At 43.0% G+C, this 25,404-nt stretch overlaps 1 protein-coding gene across 1 annotated transcript in view; it reads left to right on the top strand.

Moving 5' to 3' along the window:
- ANK2 (ankyrin 2) overlaps positions 1 to 20,260 on the top strand; it is a 266,851-nt gene extending 246,591 nt beyond the window's left edge. The window contains exons 46-52 of the mRNA XM_030020810.1: positions 876 to 1,161; positions 2,955 to 3,047; positions 3,512 to 3,595; positions 5,225 to 5,401; positions 9,749 to 9,752; positions 12,056 to 12,165; positions 20,207 to 20,260. Coding sequence (XP_029876670.1) covers positions 876 to 1,161; positions 2,955 to 3,047; positions 3,512 to 3,595; positions 5,225 to 5,401; positions 9,749 to 9,752; positions 12,056 to 12,165; positions 20,207 to 20,260 — 808 coding nt within the window. The remainder of the gene's footprint in view (positions 1 to 875; positions 1,162 to 2,954; positions 3,048 to 3,511; positions 3,596 to 5,224; positions 5,402 to 9,748; positions 9,753 to 12,055; positions 12,166 to 20,206) is intronic.
- The last annotated feature ends 5,144 nt before the right edge of the window (positions 20,261 to 25,404 follow it).

Here is a 25,404-nt window from a genome sequence, read left to right as displayed (position 1 = left end):
AGGCTGTAATTCCACTAGTTTTGATATAGTTGTCTTTTTTCTTTTAACCGATATACACAAAAAGAGAAAAGTCAACCTCAGAAGAAGATTCTAGGTGGTGAAGCGGGTAATGTTTTCACAATTAGTGCAAATCAGAAGTGACCTTTTCAAGCTAGCATCAGAGTTACAAGGTTACTTGATAAAACACAGTTGGATGAGAGCTAGCTGAAGTAATACCTGAAGTAATACCTTACATATAATATACTTAATACCTGAAGTAATTCACCCATATGCAACACAAAAATATTGCATGTACATATGCTTTAATGTATTACCTTTATGTATGTTACTATGTAACATATATAATAATACGTTTAAATAACTTGGGGCAGCAATTAAGTCATAGCAATGTTCAACAGTGAAAGTAATATTACAAACAAAATAAGATAATATGCTAAATTTCTGTTTGGTAAGGCTCCAGAATTCTACATAAAAGTTGGCCTCTCCTCACCTGCAGCTGTGTAGCTTGTAATTAATGTAGTAGTTGCTTTACATCCATCTGTACTGATCCAGTCTCTTTTCCCCCCCAAACTAATAGGTAATAGGTAGATTTGTTGAGAGCACAAGTGACAGCAGAGTTCACATAAATCCTTTACAAAGACCAAGTTTTGCAGAATTGGGTGCAATGGATGTGGACATCCATTTGGAGATTTTCTTGGGTTGGGAAGATGAGAGGGATTCCTAGCCAGATTGCTCTGTAGTTACTGTCAGGGAATATCAGTTATTTCTAGACTTTGCTAGACGACAGACAATATTTAATCAGTGCATAATGTTCCATTTATGGGGATTGGAAAGCACTGCGTGGTAGTAACTTCCCTTGAACCTGTAATTCACAGTGTCACAACTCCAGGAACAGAACAGTCTGCAGCACCAGTAACTGGAAACGCAGCAAGCGAAAAATCTGCACACCTCAGTGCGGCAAAGGAAGAGAGAGAAAAACCATCCCCACAGCCCCCATCGTCTGCTCAGAGAGGTGACTCTCCCATCATCCAAGAGCCCGCGGAACCCCAACTCCACCAGGATGACCTCTCTCCAAGGAGAACTAGTCTAGTGATAGTGGAGTCAACTGATGAGCAGACAGAAAAGTTTGGAAGAGGCTATGAAGAGGAATCTTTAGAAAAGGTAAACAACAACTTTGCCTCAAAGTACTTGACACAAAAGAACCCCTTTTATGTCTCGCTCATTCCTTAGGATGAGAATATTTTTAATCAGCCTAATTAATCACGGTCTGCAACTGAGTCTTTTCTCCTTTCCTCAGTGGTTATAAGGGCTAGCTATAGTCATTTGTACAAAGGTTTTCAAAGCTGAATCAAAACCCAGATCCTAAAGTCTAGACTATAATTCGGCTTCTGCTATGCTTATTTGTCCTTTGGTCTGTGACAGTTATGTCTATGCACTTGAGAAAGAATTAGTGTAAATAACAGGTGCAGAAACAAACCACGTACAAGTGAAAGCTGAAAAACAGATGTACTGAAAGACAAAGTAATAATGTTAAAAGCTTATGGAGAAAGGCAAGAGTAGCTCAGAGCAGCATGAAGAATGACATGAAAAATACTGTAAAGTTAGCGAGATGGAAAAGAGGCAGCAGGATGTATGTTGCAGAATACTAAGGATGCAGCAGAAGAAAAGAACTTGAGAATGGTGTTTATGTAGCATGCAGGCAGTAAAGAGAAATGGATATAGGAGATGTAAGAGAAGAACAAAAACTGTGTGAGGTAGGTTATTGGTTGTGTAAGACAAAGGAACCTTATGGCAATGTTTGGAGAGGGGAAGACTTCAAGAGGCAATGAAAGAAAGCAACTATATGGCTTTTAGTAGGAAATTTAAATTCCTTGGCAGATAAAGGTTTATTCTTAAACAGCTTGTTTCCCCTGTTCTCAGTGGAAGGCATAATTGGGCAGGAAATAAGTTTTATCAGTGAAGTTAGAGCAGAAAAAGCACAGTTCTACTTAAGCAGAAATTGTTCCCTGTTTTGACATTCACCTAGAAACCCGCTCTTCTTTCTTTGCTGTTTATGTTGGCAAAGGTACCGTGTCTCGAATGAATTCCAGAGCTCTGCCTCTGGGATTTCAGAAAAAGGTGGACTATCAAATGTGTAGGATAACTCAGATGTTGAAAGATTAGCTACAATAGAACTCAATATAGTGGCTGCTGTAGGAAAGGCTGCCCTCAAAGATAGTGTATTACTTTTTCCCTCCTGTTCTTTTATTAAGCAACAACCACTAGCACCACCAAAAAGAAACACCACCCCCCCCATCTATTTTCCCCTTTATGCTTTTATACTGTTGATATTTCCCAAGTAGTTCTTTTCAGCTACTCTTCCCCTTCTGCTTAATTTAAATTTTTAATTCTTCCCTATGCAGGAGAGGCAAGAACTTAAACACTTGTTACTAATTTTTCTTGATCTTTCCAGTGCCAAGGCTATTGATACATTGTCCTCTAGTTAAAATTGTTTAGTCCTACTGTCTATATGCTGCACTACGTACTTCCCGGTATGGAGGATTAAAAGGTTTTCATATAATTTCTGTGTAATTAATACAGAAACCTTATGCAATTTGAATGAATTCCAGAGTTGGTGTTAGTAATACCTTCTAGTCCACCTGCAACGATGTCATGCCATAAACTTCAGGCTTGCCCCTGGCAACCTTAAGAACACTAAGAGCATCCTATAGAACTAGTACCGCACAGATTCATCCTTCTTTTTTCAATATGCTAATGAACAGCTAAGGTAGAGTCAAGTGGCCAAAGCCTCCCACCCCACATCAATGTTTCACAGATTACAGTCAGGTAAGAGGCCCAAATCCTAAAAGCAAACATTTTCAGAAGTGAAGATGGTTTTACATAAAAACAAGACAGGACCTGTAAGTACTGCTAGTACCACGTACAACAGAGCACTGCTTCCATGCTTCCACTAGGAGTTAGCAGAGGAGTTAGGTGGGCTGGAGACCAGCTCGGACGAGGACGAGATGGTCACTACCAGGGTTGTTCGTCGCCGGGTGATTATTCAGGTACCGAGTGTTGAACGATTGCACGAGCGTGTGGTGACTAGGCCCTGGTAACACCGTCAGGCATGCTGCTGAGACAACCACTTGGCTGATATTGCACCCGAAGCTGGAATGCTCCTGAATAGCGCATGGGCGTTGGATAAGCCATTCCAATACCTTTTCTGGAAGGGAGCATTATAGTAATACTGCTAACCCAACTCTAAGTTCCATTGGGTGTCTCAGTAGGAAGATGAAGACTTCTCAGCCCCATACACAACACTGTCAACTAACATACATTTGCCTGTCCATTGTGGCATAACTTTTCTTTGCATGCTTTCTAAGTATTTATTTGCAGAACAAATTTTTTTCTAACACTTCTCAATTTTTATTTTTTCGTTCTTTAACCAATTAACCATTTTTAAAATTGCTTCTTTAAAGTTACCTACATGAAGGTCTTACTTCATAAAACTTTGTTCTTTGTCATACAGGCTGATAGTATGCCTGAAATGCCACCAGAAACAGTCACAGAAGAGCAATATACAGATGAACATGGCCACACAGTGGTAAAGAAGGTATTGTCAGTTATGCCCCTTGCTACCTTCTTACTGTCTTATAAAAGGAAGTATAAATACATTCACATACAAGCCAAATTTTGTTTTGTGAAGGGGCGTCATTTTTTAGACTACAGCGTGGAAGGAACCAGAATTTTTGTTCATGAGAGATTCCAAAGTTTGAAGAATTATTTTGATTTGCAAGATCATTCTGTGTTACAGTTTATAACTTTAAGCCCACTTAAAGCCAGTGAAAATTCTGCATAGATCCACATTTCTGAGAAAAAGTTTAAAAAAAAAAAAAAAAAAAAGAAAAACCACAACCGAAAAACCACACCACCACAATTTTATCTAAGATCATGTTTGCTCGTATTAATGACACTAATGGAGGGCTGGGTCTGCAAGAGTCGTCTAAATCCAGACTTTAGATCCTCAAAACGTCCACTCAGCTGTGCCTGACCAGGTTCCTAAATTTCTGTGTCTGTACATACGATTCAGATTTATGGCCCAAAGAACATAGGAAGTACTTATTTGTGTGATGGCCTCAAAATAAGCATTTTCAGACCATGCTTATAAAAGTGAATTCTGCACAGCACGGAAGTGGAAATTCTGTGCTCCTTGCCTTATCTGACAACTCAGGGCTTAGAGAATTGGTCTAGGACTTGGCTGAATTCTGCTGGTGGCAAACTCCCATCTGTCATCTCCCAAGAAAACGTCATAGACCCTCAGCTGGATAGCATGTCTCTGGAAGCTGTTTGAATTCATATTAAAATAAACAACCCCAACCAAATATTCCTGGGCACGTTGTGCAGGAGTGAGCATGAGTATATTCTTCTGGGTAGGTCCGTGCCTGGGAGGGCACTGCCCCCACCTCTGTGACTATTTAATAGAGGTGACCCAGTCTGACTGAGCATCACAGCCAATAAGCTTTTGGACAGAGCAGGAGGTAACTGCTTAAAGTTACCTTGTCGAAAGGGGCTGGGAAGGTGGACAAAACCGTAGAGCTGCAGGTCATCCCCAGAGGGATGCATACCCATCCTCCTGAGAAATTTATCTCATCTTGAGCCCTGTAACTCTCTTCTGCTCCTCTTTGTTTGGCTTGCCAATGCTTTGAAAGCTTAAGCAGCAGATTAGTCTCTCAAGTAGGTTAAATCCAGCTTACTAGTTCAGCAGTGGTTAGTACCAGCAGTGTTACTACATGGTGTCCAAGTTCCTCTGTGAATCTACTTCTAAGCGTTTGATAGCCAAGCTGCTAACCTCTTACTTCCCAAAGCCTTTTTGAAAATGCCACTCTGAAAATGTTTTCTAGCAGTTCTGTGGTTGTAAAGTATGTTTTCCCTCTGAAATACTGTACTTCTTTTCCTAATAATAACTACTGCTTTAGAGGGTCATTCCAATATCTATATTGTGCCCACTTGTGAAGTACGTTTATGGAAGCTTTGCTGTGTGGTAACCTGAGTAGGGCAGATGTGTCAACTTGCAGCTTTAGTACAGGTACTTTTGAGTATATGTGTTAAAGACTAAAATACTGAACCATCTGTGTAGGTTTTTCTGCATAGGTAAGAATGCCCCTTGAGTAGAAAATACTATATAGAGAATAAGAAGGAATTGTTAATTCTTTCAGGACAAAGCTCTATTTCATTCCTTCAGGTCACTAGAAAGATCATCCGGCGATACGTTTCTCCAGATGGCACAGAAAAAGAGGAAGTCCTAATGCAAGGAACACCGCAAAAACCTGTCACTGTCGAAGAAGGAGATGGCTATTCCAAAGTTGTAAAACGGGTTGTGTTGAAGAGCGACAGTGAAGAGTCAGAGGTCAGATCATCCGCTTTCCTTGCGATGGTACAAAGCAGCAGTACACCAACAGCATACTTTGTAACTACATCTTACTCATGCCAACAACACTCAGTTTTGAATGATACTTTTAAAAGTTTCCTGGCAGATGGAAAAGCCTCGGAAGAAAGACCAGGAAAAGTGGGGGGGGGGGGGAAGGCGGCGCAGAGAAAGAAGGCAGCTTTCTCTGAAAATAAGTCAGGATACAGAATCTGTGATTTATGAGAAGTACCAACTTGATAAGGAAAGCAGCTTTGTACTAAGATGACATATAGATAAATGGCAAATCTCTACATGTTATTATAACTCTTAGTCTAATAAGGGAAGTAGCAAATATTGTAATGAAATGATCTGATGTTCTCTAGGTTTCTAGAACTAAGCCCTTCTAAAACTATACAGTTATATTAGGTTTAACTTACTGGTGTGTTCTTTGCTTGGATAAGAGGGGAGGAAAGGGGAGGAAAGGGGAGGAAAGGGGAGGAAAGGAAAGGAGGAAAGGGGAGGAAAGGACCCCAGCCAGCAACTAAGCAGCATGCAGCCACTCAGTCACTCCCTCTCCTACCCCCCGCAGTGGGATGGGGGAGAAAAATCAGGAAGAGTAAACCTGGTGGGATGAAGATAAGAACGGTGTAACAGAACAGAAAAAAAACTACGCATGATAATGATAACACTAGTGAAATGACAACAGCAATAACAAAAGGAGTGGAATGTACAAATGAGGCGCAGTGCAATTGCTCACTCACTAACTGGCTGGTCAACACCCAGTTAGTCCCCGAGCGACTATCCCCCGCCCTCACTCCCCCCAGTTTATACACTAGACTTGACTTCACATGGTATGGAATACCCCGTTGGCCACTTTGGGTCAGCTGCCCTGGCTCTGTCCTGTGCCAACTTCTTGTGCCCCTCCAGCTTTCTCGCTGGCTGCGCTTGAGAAGCTGAAAAATTCTTCACTTGAGACTAAACACTACATAGCAATAACTGCAACCATCAGTGTTATCAACATTCTTCACATACTGAACTCAAAACACAGCACTGCACCAGCTACTAGGAAGACAATTAACTCTATCCCAGCTGAAACGAGGACAGGAGGAAAACCGAGGAAAGCCTACTATTTACACCTTAGATGATTAAGCACAGAGAATGTTTTAAAGGAAAGAGACATGGCTGTACCCCACCTGGGGGCTTAGCCCAAGCCCAATGAATCTAACCCTACACTTCAGGAGGTTTTCTGTCAGGTCAAATTTGCTGCAGTTAGTGAAACCACGTTGGGAAACAGAACTTATACTCGCTTTCTAACATCTCTGTATTCCAAACCTTTCAGTGGTTCTGAAGTTGAAATATCTCACAATTTAATCAAAACTGATACCCAGACCCAGAATAATCCTGTGACCGTTTTATCGCTACATCTGACATGTTTATTTCTCCCTCTGAGCATGCACATTTGCCTTCATCGAAGCTAATCTCCCTGCCTCATCCCAAACGATACACCAGCTCCTGCAGGCACTGGGGGAAAACGGGCTACTGTTCGCATTAGCCAGTCCTGTATCAGGGGGTCTGAGGGAAAGCAGTGCCTGCACCGCGAAGCACGCAGGTAACCAACAAGAAATGAGGGAATTGAGAACACGTTTTCAGACTTGTAATACACTGCTGTAGGCTTAAGAACATTCTTCACATCAATGTCTAAAATAAAGTATCTGCTATGCAAGTGCTCCAAAACTCTGCCTTCGCACACACATACCAGCTCTAAAAGCGTCTCTTCCCTGACCATTTTACCATGGTTCTTTCTTTACCCAGAGTGATTTTTGGTGACTGAGGATGGATTCTTTTCATTCCAGACCTGCTCTAAATTACATCAATAACGTAGCAATGCAGGTGCTTATCCAGGGTTCTGGTTTAAAAATCTGATTGCTTCTATATTATACTACCCTCTTCTCCCTACACAGAAGGCTTTACAAATTAACAAAGTCACTGAGCACCACTGATGCATTCAGGGTACAAGATGGACAGTTCTCAATAAACAATTATTCTTTTTAGCCCTGTTTCCTTAGTAAACTAGGTAGCAAACAGACATAATAATTTTCTAATCCTACTTTCAACCAGGAGTTCAGCACAAGACTCAAATATTGCAAAGACACATTCTGTTGTTGCTTTTTCTATGGCTTTCTACAACGATAACCAAGTCCTTCACAAATGTTATCTTCACAAAGTCACACAGAATAAGAAATACACAGAAAGAAAGCTTGTGGTTAAATTTTGGGAGACCAGGTTCTGATTCTGCAGCTGTGATATTCTTTCCCCTTTCAAAGAGAAAACAACAGGGGAATTCTCAGTGGAGACAGAGGATACAGTTCTTAATTTCATTTTCCACATTTCTATCTTTGGTGTAAATACATAAATTAATAGCAATCAAGCATTACATGACTGCATCCTTTGCTGATACAAATTCAACTGATAGTCTAGACTAACTTTCCATCAGCTGTTGAACATGCATATAGGGATATGCAGAGTACTCATCTTTAACTCTCTCACTGCAAGGTTGTGATGTTTCATGCTTCAACTCACTCAGAAATTCTCCTTTTTCCTCAGATACCTCTGCTGTGCATAGACACATCAGATGTTAAAATGATTGTGTAATGTCGTGCTACTTAACAAGTATTTTTAGTTTCTTTGAGGTTGGTTTGTTAGAACAAGATAGTTAAGTAACAAAGACAACTACAAAGAAGGTACCACGTTTTGATCACTTGGTATTCAAGAGCTCTCTTTATCCTACAAGCTATTTGAAAATACAGCCAGAAAAAGGAAGGGATACAGAACACACTTTCACTCTTCTCCTCCCCTATTCCTTCTCACAGGTGAAAAGCACGTGCCTCTACTTGATGATGATGCTGGTAGAAAAGCCCAATTAAAGTTCCAGAAAGGTTGAACTACACATGGCATGGTGGAGTGTTTTTCTTTAAGCCTACAGTAAGGTGCAACTACTGCAAAAACACTTATTGAACTCGGAAAGCATTTTGCATTGCCCTCCTGAAATCTTAAAGTATCTGTACCATGCAAAAAGTATTCGTCCACACCAATTTTCATGGGGAAAATCAAACTAAAGTGCAAATCAAATATCTCTGATAACCACAGACACACATAGAGTGAGGCTTTCCCCACCCCTACCCCCGAAGTCCAAAACTAAAGCTTAGCATCCAGTTTTAACAAATACCCTTTTTCATCTCTTTTTTCTTGCAATCCATGAATCATTGAACAAAGTCAGATTCGTCTCAGTTACAATGCTGAAATTAGACAGACGTAATTCAAACTGTGACACGCTTTTTTTTGCTTACTTGCCACACATAGGAGAAGTATGATTTATAGCAGTTAAATTGTGGAAATTGTGCGATACGGTTCTTCTGCTCAATGCACATGAACTGACTTAGACAGGGCCTGAGCCTGCAATCATTATCAGAGAGACAAACTTTGCATGATCCTGGAGGGGAACGTTTCGCCTCTCTCCCCAAAAGACCCTGAACCCTAGGTGCTGAACAGCCTTTGCTAAGGCCTGAACACTACTGCTCAATATCTGCATCATGAATGATTTCCACTCCAGGACAGAAATACCAGATAGTACCTCTCAGGTTTTGGTTCAGGCTTCAGTAACTTATTCTTCACATACATAAAAGCATGTGTGTCTTCTGCAGATTTCCATAAGGCAGGTTTTACTGTCTCCACTTTGCCAGCATTATTTCTGGATTGCTTTCAAAAACTAAGGCCAAATTCTTCTCACAATAATTTAGAAAGAGGAGAGCAGACTTCATGTCACCAGTTTGACTCAATCCTGTTATCCAGCAGCGCTCTAAATCAGCATTCCAAGAATATTTGAACAAATAATTGCTTGTGTAAAGAACTAAACCTGGACAAGTACATCTCAATCAGAGAAAGCTAAAGACATTCGGAGATGGTTTTGCTGTTACTAACGAAGGTAAACTGTGCTTCCATCTCTCCACAGTGGTACCCGAATAACAGTCACTGACCTCCCATGGCACAGTATCTATTGCCAGTAAGGAAGTGTGCTAAGTGAACATCACGTAATTGGCACACAATCTGAATTTCATTCCAATACACTAAGTAAATTATTTCAGCATTTATCAATCCATGAAAAATTTGTACAAAGCTAATCGAGCAAATTATTTTCCATAAACGGCATGCCAAGGTTTATCCAAGAGCCTAACAACATATGAATAAAGATTTTCACACTTTTTTTGCCCCATGTAGTCTGACCAGGATGAAGAAGAGCATGTGTAACATATGGGAATAATCAATAGCAGACAAGACACACATATTCATAATTTCTTTGAGCTGTGTGAACACTTACTCCAATCAGCACCTCATAAGAATCACAGAACCCAACTGCTCTATTTATTTTGTTTTGTTAAGGTGTGGGCAATTCTGAAGATCCTGAAAAACTCAGGCATTACAGTCCTGGCACATATCCAGTAGAGATCTCAATAATAATACTGAAAAGAATTATGCTCATGAACAGCATTTCAATAAAGAAGGAATACGAGCAGCAGCACATTTGCCATGAAAGGGCACCTAACACTAAGCCTTTGAAAATGAACCAGTACATTTAAATAAACTGCTCTCATACTGTGACTTAAATATACTTGAAGGTTTTCAAAAAATGAAACACATCATTTAAACAAAGCTTTGCATACACCAGTTGAATATCAAGTGCAGGTGTCAGCCAGCACAGGAGGAAGCTTGCCTGGCAAACAGGTGCTCCATTTTCTATGTTTAAAAAAAGCTTTTAAAATGAAAACCTCTTACTCACAGCACAAGAGGTAGAACAAACCAAACCACGCTTGCTGGTGTATTAATTTCAGATTGTTTTCTTTGCTGTGTAAGGTTTAAGATTACCACCCCTAAGGGCACATAGAGCTTTTTATCTAAGTTTTTACAACAAAGTAACCTCTGCAGCAAGACCAGACCACCACTTTCCTAGCAAGAATCGCAATCAGCAGAATAACAACTCTTAACAAAGCATCCACAGATCTTCACCTCCACCTGGCAGCCTCCTCCCCTGCTCCCAAATCGCACCCCCCCCTACAAAAAACCAGGCTATTTTCCAGTCCTCGGCTACCGTATCTCCGCTGTGCGCAACAGGGCCCGTCCAGCCAGCACTCACCATTTGTAAACAGCTCACAGGAAAATCTGCTCGCCCCTTTGAAGGCTGAAACACACCAATTCCCATCATGAATTCCAGCAGGTTCCCTCGCTGCGATGCTTCCCTCTAAGAGCAGTACAAAGACAACCTAGAAAGATCCCTAACTTCTCAACAAAGAATCCGGCTTCCACTGCACTTTAAAGCCAGCTGGGTGGCAGCTACCCTGAGAGGGAACGAGGAACAGCTGGCTCCTTACCCTGCCTCGCTCCCCCAGGTGCAGGCGATCACCAAACCCAGGGCCAGGCTGGGGGGCCCTCCGGGCAACCCCGTCTGGTGGAAGAAGTCCCCGCTCGCTGCAGGGGGGGTGGACTAGGTGACCTTTAACGGCCCCTTCTGACCCAAACCGTTCCGTGAAAACTTAGCACAAGGTGCGGTTACACTTGCTCTTTGAAACGGTGAAGGAAAACAATGATAATTTTTTTTAAAAATCACCACATGCACATATATATGAAGATATTGCAGCTAATGAAGCCTGAAAACAGCCGAGTACGCTCTGGGGACAGACTTACAGATTAGAAAGTGCCACAGTGTTCTCGAACAGCACAATATTCTTTCTGAGCCATTTCTAACTGGTGCCGCAGGACATATTTACTCCACGTTGGCGTTTTGCTTTCAAGAGCTTTGGGCCGTCCGCTCCAACCTTTAGCAAGTTAACCCATCTCAGACAGAAGGTTTGTGTCCCTGCTGCTCCACAAGCGCAGCCGCGAGCACCGTGCCACAGGTATTTGCCAGCAAAAAAGTCAGCAATCCTTAACTAGGCGCCCCACCACTTCGGACGTGCTCTCTCTGTTACGGTTTCAGGCAAATCACTAGGCCGTTGACTCGGTCCTGCCACGAGGTCACGCCAACCGAATGGCATCTGGAAAACTACCGCGCATGAGAAATTGCTGGGTGAAGCAGATAAGCGAGTGAGGAGCCGACAAAAGTTCGGACAATGCCATGAGGGATGCCTGCCCTTCACGGGGGCTTAAGGGGGAATGAGGACCTCACAGGTAATCACAGGGGAGTACTGGGACCTCAGGGAAAGCAGATGCTTGTGAGGTAACCATATCCACGATGCCCTCTAAGGGAATAATAAAAACAACAATAATAATACCACCAATACAAATTATTATACCATAATAATAACATCATTATTATTATTGTTGCTGTGCTGCTGTTGTTGTTGTTATTATTCCCTCTAGACAACAGCATCAGAAATATCAAGTCTGGGTATGGATCTAGTAAAACTGGGACCACCCAGGAAAAAGTAATCAGGGGCAGGTTATTTACTCAGCAGGGGAGCAAGGCAGAGAAAGTGAGGTATAAGGATGGCAAAAAGGAGGGTCAAGAAATGGGAAAAGGGATAATACGGTCACACGAATGGGGCCTGCGCTTGATCTCGGCAGGTGCAGCAGGACAATGACACAAAACCTGTGCTCCCGAGCCTACCGAAAGAGTCGAACCTGCTTCTGCGGCTGGGAGGAGCAGAGGGGAGGGGGGAAGGCAGGCAGGATGCTTTCCCTGCCCAAAACGGCAACACCCAGACAGACGGATCCCGTTCTCATGTGTTAGTGCCCATTATTCCCGGCCAAGTACCCACCACTTCCCACCGCTCTCACCCTTCCACCAGCGCATCTCATTGCTTTGTATTTGGGCTTGTCAAATTCAGCAGCATTCAGTTTATTTTCCACCAGAACACTGGCATTTAACACAGCTGCATAAGCCTTTTTAATGATAGCCTGCAGAAAAACAGTCCTAGGTGGTTTCTGGGGGTTTGGGGTTTGTTTCTTTGTTTTTGTTTGTTTAAAGTAATTAAAACCCACCATATTGCAATAACAACTGTATGGAGGCTAAATTCCAAGTTGTGTTTTCAGGCACAGCAAGGTCTTATGATCTGCTTAAAATAAAGTTTTGTTAGTTTAGCATGCCGATAGATGATGCTTCTCCCCTATGCCAAGCAGAACACTGTATCTTAGCCACGTGTAGTGATGCTGCCCCTCTGTTTACACGATCGCCAGTAGTGTATTATCAAAACCTTCTTGATAATTGGAAATGGTTTTAGAAAACTGTCAAGTACCTGAGAAGACAAAGCCCAGCTTCCTGCAGCTCAGCTTTTTCTTCTGAGGTACTTGACAGTTTCCTAAAACCGTTTCCGCTTATCAAGGTTTTGAGTGCCTCCTTAGCTGCAGACCAATGGCTCTATTTAATAGTGCTTTTAATGATAGCCATTGGCAGGCAGGCATGATTTTCCTTGCTCCCATCTCGCCAAAAGCCAGACAGTCTAGAAATATGAGTCTAAACAAATGAGCCATTAGTGCCAGCTGGCTATTTCCAATTGAGTTATATTTTTTCTATATTACATTATATTGTTGCCTAGAAGTCTTTACTTCCGCTCTTAATTTCTCTGGCCAGCTTATTTTATTATCCAAGTGTCACGATCCAACAGCATACAGCAGTGGGTTTTGTGCATTTACTCCAAACACGCTGAAAAAAAAATTGACACTGAAAATCTCAGAGCCATTTCTCTGAGGTCTTTGCAACAAAGAGTCTGAAATACATACACATTTTAGAGGGGTGGCTTTAGTTATGGGCTTGCCCGACAATTCGAAGACCCCAGAAAAGCTGTTGCAGGTTCTGAACACTAAGTCACTTGAATATTGCACGGTGTCCAGGCTCTCTGGCTAACTCCCAGATAGACAGTATTTCAGTGTTGAAGAGAAAGTCCTGTGCAGGGACAACACTTACAAATAAATATGTTACAAAGACAGGAAAATGACTGATCCTGTGGGGTGCAGAAATACTTACACAGGAGGAGACAGGTAAAACTGTATATGGGAATTCAGACCCAGTTTGATAGTGACAGGACCTCTAAATCTCTTACCAGTTTCAAGCTCTTAGCCCAAGTCTACAAGCATCTTCAGCATCATTTTGCTATCAGACTTGAATTAATATTCAACAGAAATTTTTGTTCAGTACAGATCCCTGAATAGAGCCCCAAATTTGCACCAGGGACTGCATCACAGTCCAACTCTCTTTACTGTACTAAGCCTTTACACCACTCATTCTCAGCACTTCTCTAACCTCCCCTTTCCATTAGTTACAGCATGCATTTTATCTATTTGTTAGAATTTCTGACACTGCCTCAACTTTTATATCCATCACTAAGAGAATTTTTCACCTGTAGGTTGCCATTTGCCAGTACATGATGTATTCCTGTGCATACCTTGAGGCATTAGTCTAGCAACATTAAAAAAAAAAAAACAAACAAACACCCTCTTTGCAGAAGCTACTGAAATCACAAACATAGTATACTCAGATGTTAATGATCAAAATTACCTTCGGCAGTTTTGGATGGGCTCCAAAATAAAACTGCTCCCTCTATTTATCAGAGGTAACCAATTTCTGCCCCCAGTTATCACTTAGTTGTTTGTTAAGCTGACTGGAGGAAGGTCACTGAAATGAGATGCTGGAACACAGCTGTCTGCAGAGATGTATGATCCCTTGGTCTTTCACAGATTCTTGAATTAAGAATAGAAACGAACAATGCTGCTGAAAAGAAATCTTTTACAAGAAGTCAGCTGGTATTTTTAGGTTATGTGAGCAAGAAAAATGGTCAGACTCTCACACCAACTTAGAGAATGAGTCTTATACTTTCACTAGAAACGCTTCTAGGTTCATTATAAGTTTCTGAAAATTGTCTCCTTTTTCTAAATAAAAAGTGGGGTTTTTTTCATTTACAATGCCTATAATTTGGTTGTGTTAGTCTGGAGCTTTCCTCTGCCCATCAGTACCTACGATACCTCAAATGGTTAAGCACAGTTCAAAAAAGATGTGTGTCGTAGAAGATGAGGCGGCCTACGCTGTGGCTGTATTCTCTCTATATCGTCACCTACCACTAAATCAACACTTTATTATTTGACTGTAAAGGAGAAAGAAGGGGAAAATTACAGTCTAAAGAGGAATCGGAAGATTCGAATGCACTATTTTTCTGCCTCACACTTCCATTTTCTCTCTCCATAACCACTATTTCATTCCCTGAAATCAGACTCTTATAAGAAGTTGTAGCTCAACTGTAAGAAGTATTCCTTTCTAGAAACTTCTCAAATGTTATCCTGAGTTATGAATCAAAAGCGTCTCATTTCTCACTCTTCTGACCTAAGCCGACTCCTGAGAGGAGACAGACTGGCTGGCAGCAGTGAAGCAAAATGAATGTTTCCCATAGATACAAATATGCATTTATGTAGGTTGTGCTCAGATCTTTCATCATCATAGCTGCCGCTGGTGACAACAATAAAAAATGGGTACTCAAATTGTCGCAGAATTGATGAATGCCTCCTCCGAGGTTATTTTCCTGTAGTGGGACAGCTGATCACACCGGACTCTTGCCACAGAGTGTAACATACAGTATGCATTATTTTATGAAAATCAGCAGTTCTGGTCAAATCCATTTGCGCATAGCTCAGATGACTTGACTGCAGCCATACAAGCTGTGCACCGAGCCCTTCTGCTTGGACAACTGAAACCGTGAATTATCTCAAAAGGACTTAGACCCTAATAAGCTCTGGCTTGTAAAACCAAACTTGGCTCAGTTTACTTTTCATTCGTACCTTTTAATTTTCTTTGAGGAGCAACAGGAATATAGTAGGCCTTGATTATTTTCATAGCTCCCACAAAGCACCCCCTCCCCCAAATTAGACGGAAGTTGTAAACTGAAGAGATTTCTTTCACGTTGTGCGTACAGAAATTCTATCATCTCCTGGAAGAGGGATGAAAGTGTAGCAAATGGAAGGAACCAACTCCCAATAATAAAAATATATCTAAACTATGTTACCCAGCCCACTTTTCTGAAAGGTAATAAAAAATCAGCATTGAGCTCTGCAAGCAAATGCTAATGAAAGGATGAAGGATATAAGTTTTTACTGCCCCTAACTCCCCCTTTCAATCACACGTAATTACAGACTGAGGACACCAGTTACTTGGCTGGTCGCCTCTAACTGTATTAGCATCTGGACTGCATCAAGCATTTTCAGCCAGTAGAAAGGAGCTAGCTTCTTTGTAACAACAGCCAAATAACAGAATCTCACAACAATGACCTGGGTAGGAATACAGATTTTTTTTGTGCTCAGGGACCTGGAGTAGGACCCAGAAAATTTGGTATCATCCCCTAGTACAGGTAGTGGAGCTATCGTGGGCTGGTCATTAAACTTCTCTTATCCTTTTGTCAGCCCTTATCTGCAAACAGAATGCTACAATTATCTGGCTTCCTTTGTCTTGCCTCTTCACAGAGGAATGGTTTTTTTTCATGTCAGGTGAAGTGATGACAAGGACGATCCTTCACTGTAGGAACTCACTGAATATCTTCAAACTGAAGTATTTTGTTTTAACTGAAAATTATCAATGTATTCATTTCAGTGGGAACCAAGAAGGCTCCTTGAAATGGTAAGCTTGAAAAACTCAATTTAAATTATCGAAGAACTTTAAAAAAGTCACTTCTGCAAAAATATGTAACAGACAACCTTTTGTTCTGCTTGAGACTCTGCGTGCGTGAGGGTGTGCTGAAGCATTACATTTTAACCGAGTCACTGTAAAACTGAAACCTTGTCATTACATCTTCTCCATCAGTCACCACCATCTCAATCTCCCCATTTGTCTAACTGCCAGGTCAGAAAGATTCATCTGGCATCTAAATATCAGATCAGGTTCTTTTTGCTTTTGTAGGTCAGTATCAGTGGCAAAAAAACTTAAGAACTTTGGTTTTGGGGTTTTCTGGGAGGGATTTTTGCTGTTTTTTTTCTTTTTTTTTTAATTTGCCTTTTTTTAGGATGTACAAAGAAAATATGCTGCTAACGTTTTACAGATGTATTGGCTTTGAACTGCTGACAGATGCAGGAAGTTGGTTTTAGCTAATATAATTAACTAGTATGACCTTCAAAACTCACAGGGTATTAGCACATGCTCTGTTGAGAACAGCGGTACGTCGCTGCCACCCTCAATTCGAGTATTGCCCTCAGAATGGTGTGATGTGGCTTTTCTCAGTTTTGGGAACTGCTGCATAATTTCAGTTGCCAGGATAGATGTGAACCTTGCTTTTCAGAAGGAACTTACTTGGGACACCGCCTCTTTCCCATTAGCTTGGAAAGCAGAAATGTTCCCGTGAAGAGGACTTGGAACGCGAGCAAACGCCACAAACCATGACATGCTGCATGCCATGCAGTGAGCAAGCGTGAGGCTAAGCTCTCCTTATAATTCTGGCCATAAATCCTTCATACGCAGACTGTAATCACTGTCATTCAGGGAATGAAACTCACCCTTGTACCTAGAAAGCCCTGTCATCAATCAACTTTGTCACCTTGGGCAAATTATATACTGTCAGTTTTTTAGCCATAAAACTAGGTAGGCGATGCTCGCCTACCTTCAGTCACATAGTAAGGATTAATTAGCTAATGTTTTTAAAAGCCTCCCAGTCAAACACCGGAGTACAGCAGTACTACACCCAGCAACACTGCCTACTGTTCCAGCTGCTGACTGCCCCAGGAATCGGTCTCACATAAAAGAGAGAGACAAAAGGTAAGCAAAAAAAAAAAAAAAAGAGAATGGAGGGAGCAGCGTTTCAGACATAGACGTAAATGATTCAGAAAGAATGATTCAGTTCGAGGAGTGGCAGATGTTGTCACTATGTTTTTCACACGATAAATGCCATGTGGTGATAACCTCAGGGTTTCTTGCAGGGGGTGGGGGGAGGACGCAGAGGGTTTGGGACGGAGGAAGGGAGGGCACAAGCACTGGGCAGCGGAGGGAAGAGGTGAGCATCCGAGCGGAGGGGCAGGGACCAGCAGCGGTGCGTTTTGACAGAGAGGTGAAAGGATCTGACGAAAGAGAAGTCTCGGACTGCTTTCTCCTCTCACCATCAAAACGTTTAGATCTTCGCGCCAGCTACTCCTCCTCAGAGATGAGCGGTGTGAGCTGCTAAGGCCTTCTAATGAAAACAGTGTACTCCACATCCCTCTGGCTCTTCCACTTTCTCGAATATCCCCCTTACATCCTTTTGGCAGACAGCGTAAGACTTGTGGGATGTAACGTAGCTCCGCCTTTTCGTGTGTGAAAAGCTGGTCTTAACCAGGAAACAGTGCTTATAGAAACGTGTGAATGTGGTAAGACTCAAACACCAAGATCCCCTCTTTAACTATAGAGGAGAGAGTAAACGTTCTCCCATGCTGCCTCCTAAGTGTACCTCAGGGTCCTATCTTGAGAAACTTGTTGCAAAGAAGAGATCAGCAAAGCATCAGCTGAGGACTTCTAAGCCCTTGTTACTTGTATCCGTTCAACATATTGAAATCATCAAACGCATCCCTTTATTGAAGTAAAGAGACCTGTAATGTTTCCTGCCCTCAGCTTTGCATTAACTAATCCTCACTGCGTTTTTCAGCCTTTGCGGCACCTTCAGTTGACAGGTGCCCAGGGAAAGGGATCCCTTCTGGTGTTGTCATTTTGACCATTTTTTTGAGCTGCACTGAAACACAAACTAGATCCTTTCCTACTTATTTTTCAGTGAATAAAACAGAGAAAGGCTGTCTCAAATATTCACTCAGTGGTTACGGCACTGACATTGCACAAGGGACACTTACACTCAGATTCCTGGCCTGAACGACAAAAAGCAAAACCTCCTACTTTTGTCTTCCAGATCCCCGTCAAAGTGCTCTACATCCAGGCCCTGAGATCAGGATGGTGCTGCGCTCGTCTGTCTCCATCGCAGAGTATTTAACTATTTATACACAGTGGTTTGGTCCCAACAGGAGACTGAAACAGTGCCTCCAACACCAGATCACAGAATGATGTGCCAACACCTATCTGTTTCCAACCATGTGCACACAAAAATCACGTTTGATGAAACACAATTTTCATACCAAATGAACTGTGTTGCTGAACTCACAGATCCATTTCAAACCACAGCGATAACTTTCACAGGCATTTCACTTCAGGTCTCATCAGGGGCCAGCACAGGCCAGCCTTGCCGTGCTCATACTTCTCAGAGCGTCATGACACTTCATCAGTTAAACGCTTCTATTGAAGGATGAATGGGTTGCACAATAAAATTCCCTATTCTCTTCCCCCATTTTAATCACTGCCCTAAGTAGTTAGGGCCAAATTGAAAAAAAAAAAAAAACCCCAAAACACCACCACCAACAAAATACACCCACAACCTATTACTGCTCTTTAGAAGGGATTTCTTTGCGTGACTACTTGCTGTACACATTTTGAAAAAAAAATTGGTTTTGTTTTTGACTACCAGCACGCAGGAGAATTCTACCATTCTAATGAGCCACAAACGTGCAGTTTTCCAAGTATCACTGGTGATTTCGGATGCCTCAAACTATAATCAGAAACTTCTTCAATCATGTTGTGAAAATACTGTGACCTGGAGATACGAAGAAAGTTCCCGCAGGTGATCAACAGAAGCAGACCTTCGCTGCGTCCCTCTCAGATGCTGGAAACTAGTTAATACTCCCAGGTTCTTAAAAATACATACATGGAGTGTATTTAAGCCTTTAACTAAAGGATAATTTTGTTCAACTTTCACAGAACCCTTTAATCCACAGGTTCTCCAGGGCCTAGAGAAACAGTCTGAAAATTACCAATACAAAGAATGGCAATGAAGGCATGGAAATGGAAATTGCGACATCAGTGTTAAAAAGTGCACATATCTACACCATATTCTACAGGCAGCCCCAAGGCCAACCAGAGGAGCAGAAATAAAGCCTGCAAACAGAAGGCCGGGCATGCTACCGATCCCTATTATTATGAGTAAAGGTGCTCTGCTGTATTCAAACACCTGTTTAGAAAAACTTATCAGTACAATAAGATTTAGGGAGCGCTGCCTGTGGGGGTTTCGTAAGTTACCTTGTTCAGGCAGCTGCTAGGAGACAGAAAAGAAAGCAAAGCTGTCAATTATTCACCTAGAACAAACACTACCTGTCACTAATCTGCTCTCCAAACAATTTCCAAATTAATTTAATAAATCATCTTTGTAACTTACTACAATGTATTACTTTAAAATATTTACTTTTGATCAAAGCCAAAAGAATATCCATATGTCACTGTAAAATAAAGTTAAGCTCCCTAAGCCTACCTCCGATGATGCAGTAGTGATATGAACTACTAGAAAAAGAAATACGCACTTTTATAACTTTTGATAGTATCTTTACCTTGGTTTGGCAATACAGTGGACTGATGACTTAAAATTTTGGTAATATAGTGGGATATAAACAAGGCTTTTTGCACATACAGTTTTGCTTTGGTTTTTCTTCCTCTGTAAAGACTTACTTGGAGTTCTAGTATCCACATGAGAAACAGAATTCATCCACAAAGGTCGAAGTAGTGAGTTTTCCATAACTTTATTTGCCACAACGAACAAGGCAGGCAAGTTTTGGCATGGCCCAGCCTCTGTACTTTACTCTCAAGTAAGTTTTGTTTAGAAAAAAAACAGAAACCACCATTATTAGTTTCAGAGCTGCTGATGTGAAGCATCTTTACTGCTTCTCACATGCATGCAAAACCAGGAAAGAAATCCAAAGATTGATGTATGAAAACATGTTTTTCCTTGGTTTTAGATAAGGTACCTGGAGAAAAACATCTACTATGCTGAATCTAATGAGCCCTTCTGAGGGGCCAGGCTATCGCCTTCTCCACTTGGAACACAGTTTGGCCGGCCTTATTAAATATTTTTGTTTTCCTGCACGAACTGTGACCCAATGGCATTGGCTGTGAATGAGTCCAGTGAGTGACGAAAAAAGAGCTGCAGATTTTTTCCTTCTCTTAATTTGGGTTGGTCACTCTTTCCTCCCACTGTGTAAGTGCTTAACAGGGGCTTGCAGCAGAATTCCATTTCCTGGGGGTGATCAGTATCTCACTTTCAAATTGAGAATGTCCCAGTGCCTAACACTTGCTTTTGCTTATATTTTGAGGCAAGTCACTCTTGACAAAATGGACAGCTTAGCACTGCAGGGCTACAGGCTGAGCTTCTTATCATTACCACACAACACCACATGGGAACTGGATCTCTTTTACTCAACAGCAGCCAGTAATCTAGCGGTTTGGGCACTGCCAGAAAAAGGGAAACTGGCTTCTGCTCTCAGGACTATTTATGTGTTTTATACTCATCTTTTCTTGTTGCCATTGCCCTTGAGCTGGGTCACACCAAGCTCTCAAAAACTAGGTAAGAGCCATACTCCTTCCACTCTCATGGAAATGTCCATCTACTGTGGTTTTGAGGCCATTTTTCGGAGCCAGTCTAAGAACTCATGTTCTTAGATTAGAAAGTATTGGTTCTCAGTTTCTGCCAATGAAAAAGCTGATTTTTAAAAAATTATTAGTAGTATTATTATTAAGGGCATTTTGTAATTATCCAAATTGTCACAGCTTTATCCTGTAATACAGTTTGAGTTTGAAGAAACCTACTTTAGAGCTATTGATCCTCCTCTATTGCCAGCCAAAAATAAAGCACCTGAAAAAGGGCATGATATCATGGTGTGAGACATATTCACAGAACTACCGATGATAAGGGGAAATCCAGTTAATGCGTGCTGTGGGGATGACTAGAAAAAACAGGTGTGGGAAGCAACATAAAGCTTTGTGTTCCAAACTGTTAATCTGGAACTAGAATTAACCTACTGGTAGGAAACAATAAGTGGAATTTTATGGCAGTCAGTAACTGAGGGAGAAATCACTATTTTCATCAACTTTACGTGAAGACATGTAACTGTACACAGTTAATTTTTTAAGTTGTTCACCTGCTCTGGACCCTTGACCACAAACTAGTATGTTGGTAGATATGCTGCATTCAATTACTTAAGAAATAATGGCACATACATTTTCTCCAGTGGTAAAACCGGTCTAAGAATCCTATCCTTTCCCACCCAAAGCTTATTCTATGTAACTCCTTTGTTATGCTGATGCAACCTCTTGTCAGGTAACTGTATTGGAGTTTATTCTCCCCATAGCAGCCCTCGTAGTGCTGTGCTCTGCATCGGTAGCTAGAAAGGTGTCGATAACACACCAGTGCTTTGGCTACTGCTGAGCAGCGCTGGCACAGATCGAGGCTGTCTCTCCAACATTTCTGCCCCCCTCAACGGCAGGCTGAGGCTGGGCAAGATCTTGGGAGGGGGCATAACCAGGACAGCGGACCTAAACTAACCAAACAGGTATTCCATACCATATGACGTCAGCTCAGATATAAAAGCTAAGTAAAAGGAGACGGAAGGGGGGCATTTTTGTCTTCGGAGCAACCGCTATGCGTGCTGAAGCCCTGCTTCCCAGGAAGTGGCTTGACATCGCCTGCTGATGGGAAGTAGAGAATAACGTCATTTGTTTTTCTTTGCTTTCACTTTATTAAGCTGTCCTTACCTTGACCCACAAGCCTTTGGTTGTATTTTCTCCCCGCTGTCCAGCTGAGGAGGGGGAGTGATAGAGCGGCTTTGGTGGGCACCTGGCGCCCAGCCAGGGTCAACCCATCCCAGTCCTTTTTGGCACCCAACGTGGGGTTCGACAACGGCAGTTTTGCATTAAGCGTGCCATAGCTAGTTATTAAGTGGCAAGCTCCTGTGCAGGTCACGGAGCTTGTTGCCCGCTTGCTTATCTCGATTTTGCTGAGTTTGGGAACATGGTAATGCAAATAACGGCTACGTGCTTTGCACTGGCACTGATGGCTTTACTATGCTGTGGGAACTATCTTGTGGGGAGAATGAAGGAACTTGGGACCATGCTAATACAAATAATGGCTATGTCCCGGCACTGATGGCTTTGCTGTGTTGTGGGAGCTATCTTGTGGAGGAGATGAGGGAATTCATCTCCCTCTCCCTACTGGGCATTGATGTGGACGGTTTTATTATGCAGGCTCCCGAGGTCCTTGTTCACCCTTATGTGAGCTGTTCAATACTAATAATTAATACTGGTGGTATATTATGGGTATTGTGGAATCTGGTCTCGTCCTGGTATAAGAGAAGACAAGTTTCAGGTGAGGCAATACTGAAACGTGCTCTCCAGCGACTGGTCCCTGGGTGGCAGGGTACATGGAAGGATTTGGGCAGATTCCTAGGATGGTTATCACCTCCCATAATCCGGGACTTTACACCCGAACAGGCAAGCAACCCTGGCCAACTGGCGTGCCACCTGATAGAAGGGTGCCTCGCCTATCCCAATGAAAACCAGCAGCTTCTCACACTGTACTGGGGCCTGGCCTATGCCTACCGAGCCATAGTTCAACACTCTCAGAGGACCACGGTTGAGGCAGGGACCCAGACTGCATCTGAGGACACCATGCTCGAGATAGGGACCCAAACAACAACAACAACAACTACAGTAATTGCCCCAGTAGTGAAAAAGAAACAGTGGACAAGGAGATCAAAAGGTCCATATCATCGATTAGTAAGGGAAGAAGAAGAAGAAGAAAGGTTTAATTTAGAAGCCGGTCCTTCGACAAAGAAATTGGAGGAAGGAGTGAGAGAACTTAAAAAGGAAGCGGAAACTACCCGGTCCCTGACCTCCTCAGAACTTCGAGACTTGCTGCAAGACTACAGCTGCCAACCAGGTGAGTGGATTGCTACCTGGCTGCTCCGATGCTGGGATAATGGGGCCGACAGTCAGCAACTGGAAGGCAAGGAAGCCCAACAGCTGGGATCCCTCGCTAGAAACCGTGGAATTGAAAGAGGAATTGGAAAAGAGGCAGCAATTTGCAGTCTCTGGAGCTGGCTCTTCTCAAGTGTGAGGGCAAGATATCCGTTCAAGGAAGATCTTGTGAACTCCTCAGGAAAGTGGACTACCGCAGATGAAGGCATCCAGGACCTGAGAGAGTTAGCAGTGCTGGAAGTCCTCTACAGTGATCTAGATGATGAGGAGGTCTCCAAAGATCCAGAGGATGTCCTCTGCACACAGGCCACGTGGAGAAAGGCGACTCAAGGTGTCCAGCATTGTACTCTAACAGCTTGGCAGTGATGTATTGCCCAGATATAGAAACACCAACTGTGGAAAAAGTGTCGTCTTGGCTCCAAAACTTTGAAGAAAATCTCTGCGTCTCCTCATCCCTAGAGGACAGTGCCTTGGCTGTTAGGGACGCTCCAAGAAATGAGTCCTCTCCTGCCCCCGTCAGAGGGAAAGGGAGCCCAAGGCGTATGCCACGTGGTGCACTCTGGTTCTTCCTGCGTGACCACGGGGAGGACGTGAGGAAGCGGGATGGCGAACCCACCTTTAAGCTGGAGGCCTGTGTACGTGAACTGAGAGGGAAGACAGCCGTTAAGAAGGGGTCACCCGAGAAGAAGGCTGTCAGCGTAGTTGCTGTAGAGGCCCAAGAAAGCAATCGGCAATCCTCCAGGCATAGAAGAACTGAAACCACCTCCCTTCATTCTGGTGAGGGGACTTCTGGTCTGGCACCGCAAGGGTCAGACAGTGAATACTCTGATGAGGAACAGCAATAGAGGGTCCCTGCCTTTGGCCAGGAGGAGGAAAGGGATGACTGGATATACTGGACTGTGTGGATTCGATGGCCTGGCACATCAGACCCACAGAAGTGTAAGGCTTTGGCAGACACTGGTGCACAGCATACCCTGGTGCCATCAGGGTACAGGGGCACAGAACCCATCTGGATCTCTGGTGTGACAGGGGGATGCCAAGAATTGACTGTATTGGAGGCTGAAGTGAGCTTGACGGGACAAGTGGGAAAAGCACCCCATTGTGACCGGCCCAGAGGCCCCTTGTATCCTTGGCATAGACTACCTCAAGAGAGGGTAGTTCTAGGACCCAAAGGGGTACTGATGGGTTTTTGGTATAGCCACTGTAAACACAGAGAAAACCAAACAGCTACCTACCCTGCCTGGCCTCTCGGAAGATCCCTTCATTGCGGGATCACTGCGAGCTGAAGAACAGCAGGTGCCAACTGCTACCGGGACGGTGTGCCGGCGGCAATATCGCACAAACCGAGACTCCCTGGCTCCCATCCGTGAGCTGACTGATCAGCTGGAGAGCCAGGAGTCACCAGCAAGACTCATTCACCTTTTAATAGTCCTATATGGCCAGTGCAAAAGTCTGATGGAGGGTGGAGGTTAACGGTAGATTATCGCGGCCTGAACGAAGTGACACCGCCACCGAGTGCTGCTGTACCAGACACGTTAGAGCTCCAACATGAACTGGCATCAAAGGCAGCCACGTGGTACGCTACAATTGATATTGCCAATGCATTTTTCTCCATTCCTTTGGCAGCAGAGCGCAGGCCACGGTTTGCTTTCACGTGGAGAGGTGTCCAATACACCTGGAATCGACTGCCCCAGGGGGGGAAGCACAGCCCTACCATTTGTCACGGACTAATCCAAATGGCACTGGAACAAGGCGATGCCCCCGAACATTTACAATACATAGATGACATCATCGTGCGGGGCAATGAGGCAGAAGAAGTGTTTGAGAAAGGAAAAAGAGTAATTCAGATGCTTCTGAAAGCTGGTTTCACCGTAAAGAAAAGCAAGGTCAAGGCACCCGCACAGGAGATTGAGTTCTTGGGAATAAAATGGCAGGATGGACGCCGTCATGTGCCTACGGCTGTGGTTAACAAGATAGCAACTATGTCTCCACCTGCTAATGAGAAAGAAACACAAGCTTTCCTAGGCCTCGTGGGGTTCTGGAGAATGCATATTCCAGGTTATAGTCAGCTTGTGAGCCCTCTCTATTGAGTAACCCGCAAAAAGAACTATTTTGAATGGGGCCCGGAGCAACAACAAGCCTTTGAGCATATCAGACAGGAAACAGCTCGTGCCGTAGCTCTTGG

The sequence above is a fragment of the Aquila chrysaetos genome, chromosome 1, assembly GCF_900496995.4.
Source record: "Aquila chrysaetos chrysaetos chromosome 1, bAquChr1.4, whole genome shotgun sequence".
Taxonomy (NCBI): Eukaryota; Metazoa; Chordata; class Aves; order Accipitriformes; family Accipitridae; genus Aquila; species Aquila chrysaetos.
Note: the sequence above shows the minus strand (reverse complement) of the source record. Positions and strands in the feature narration are given on the sequence as shown.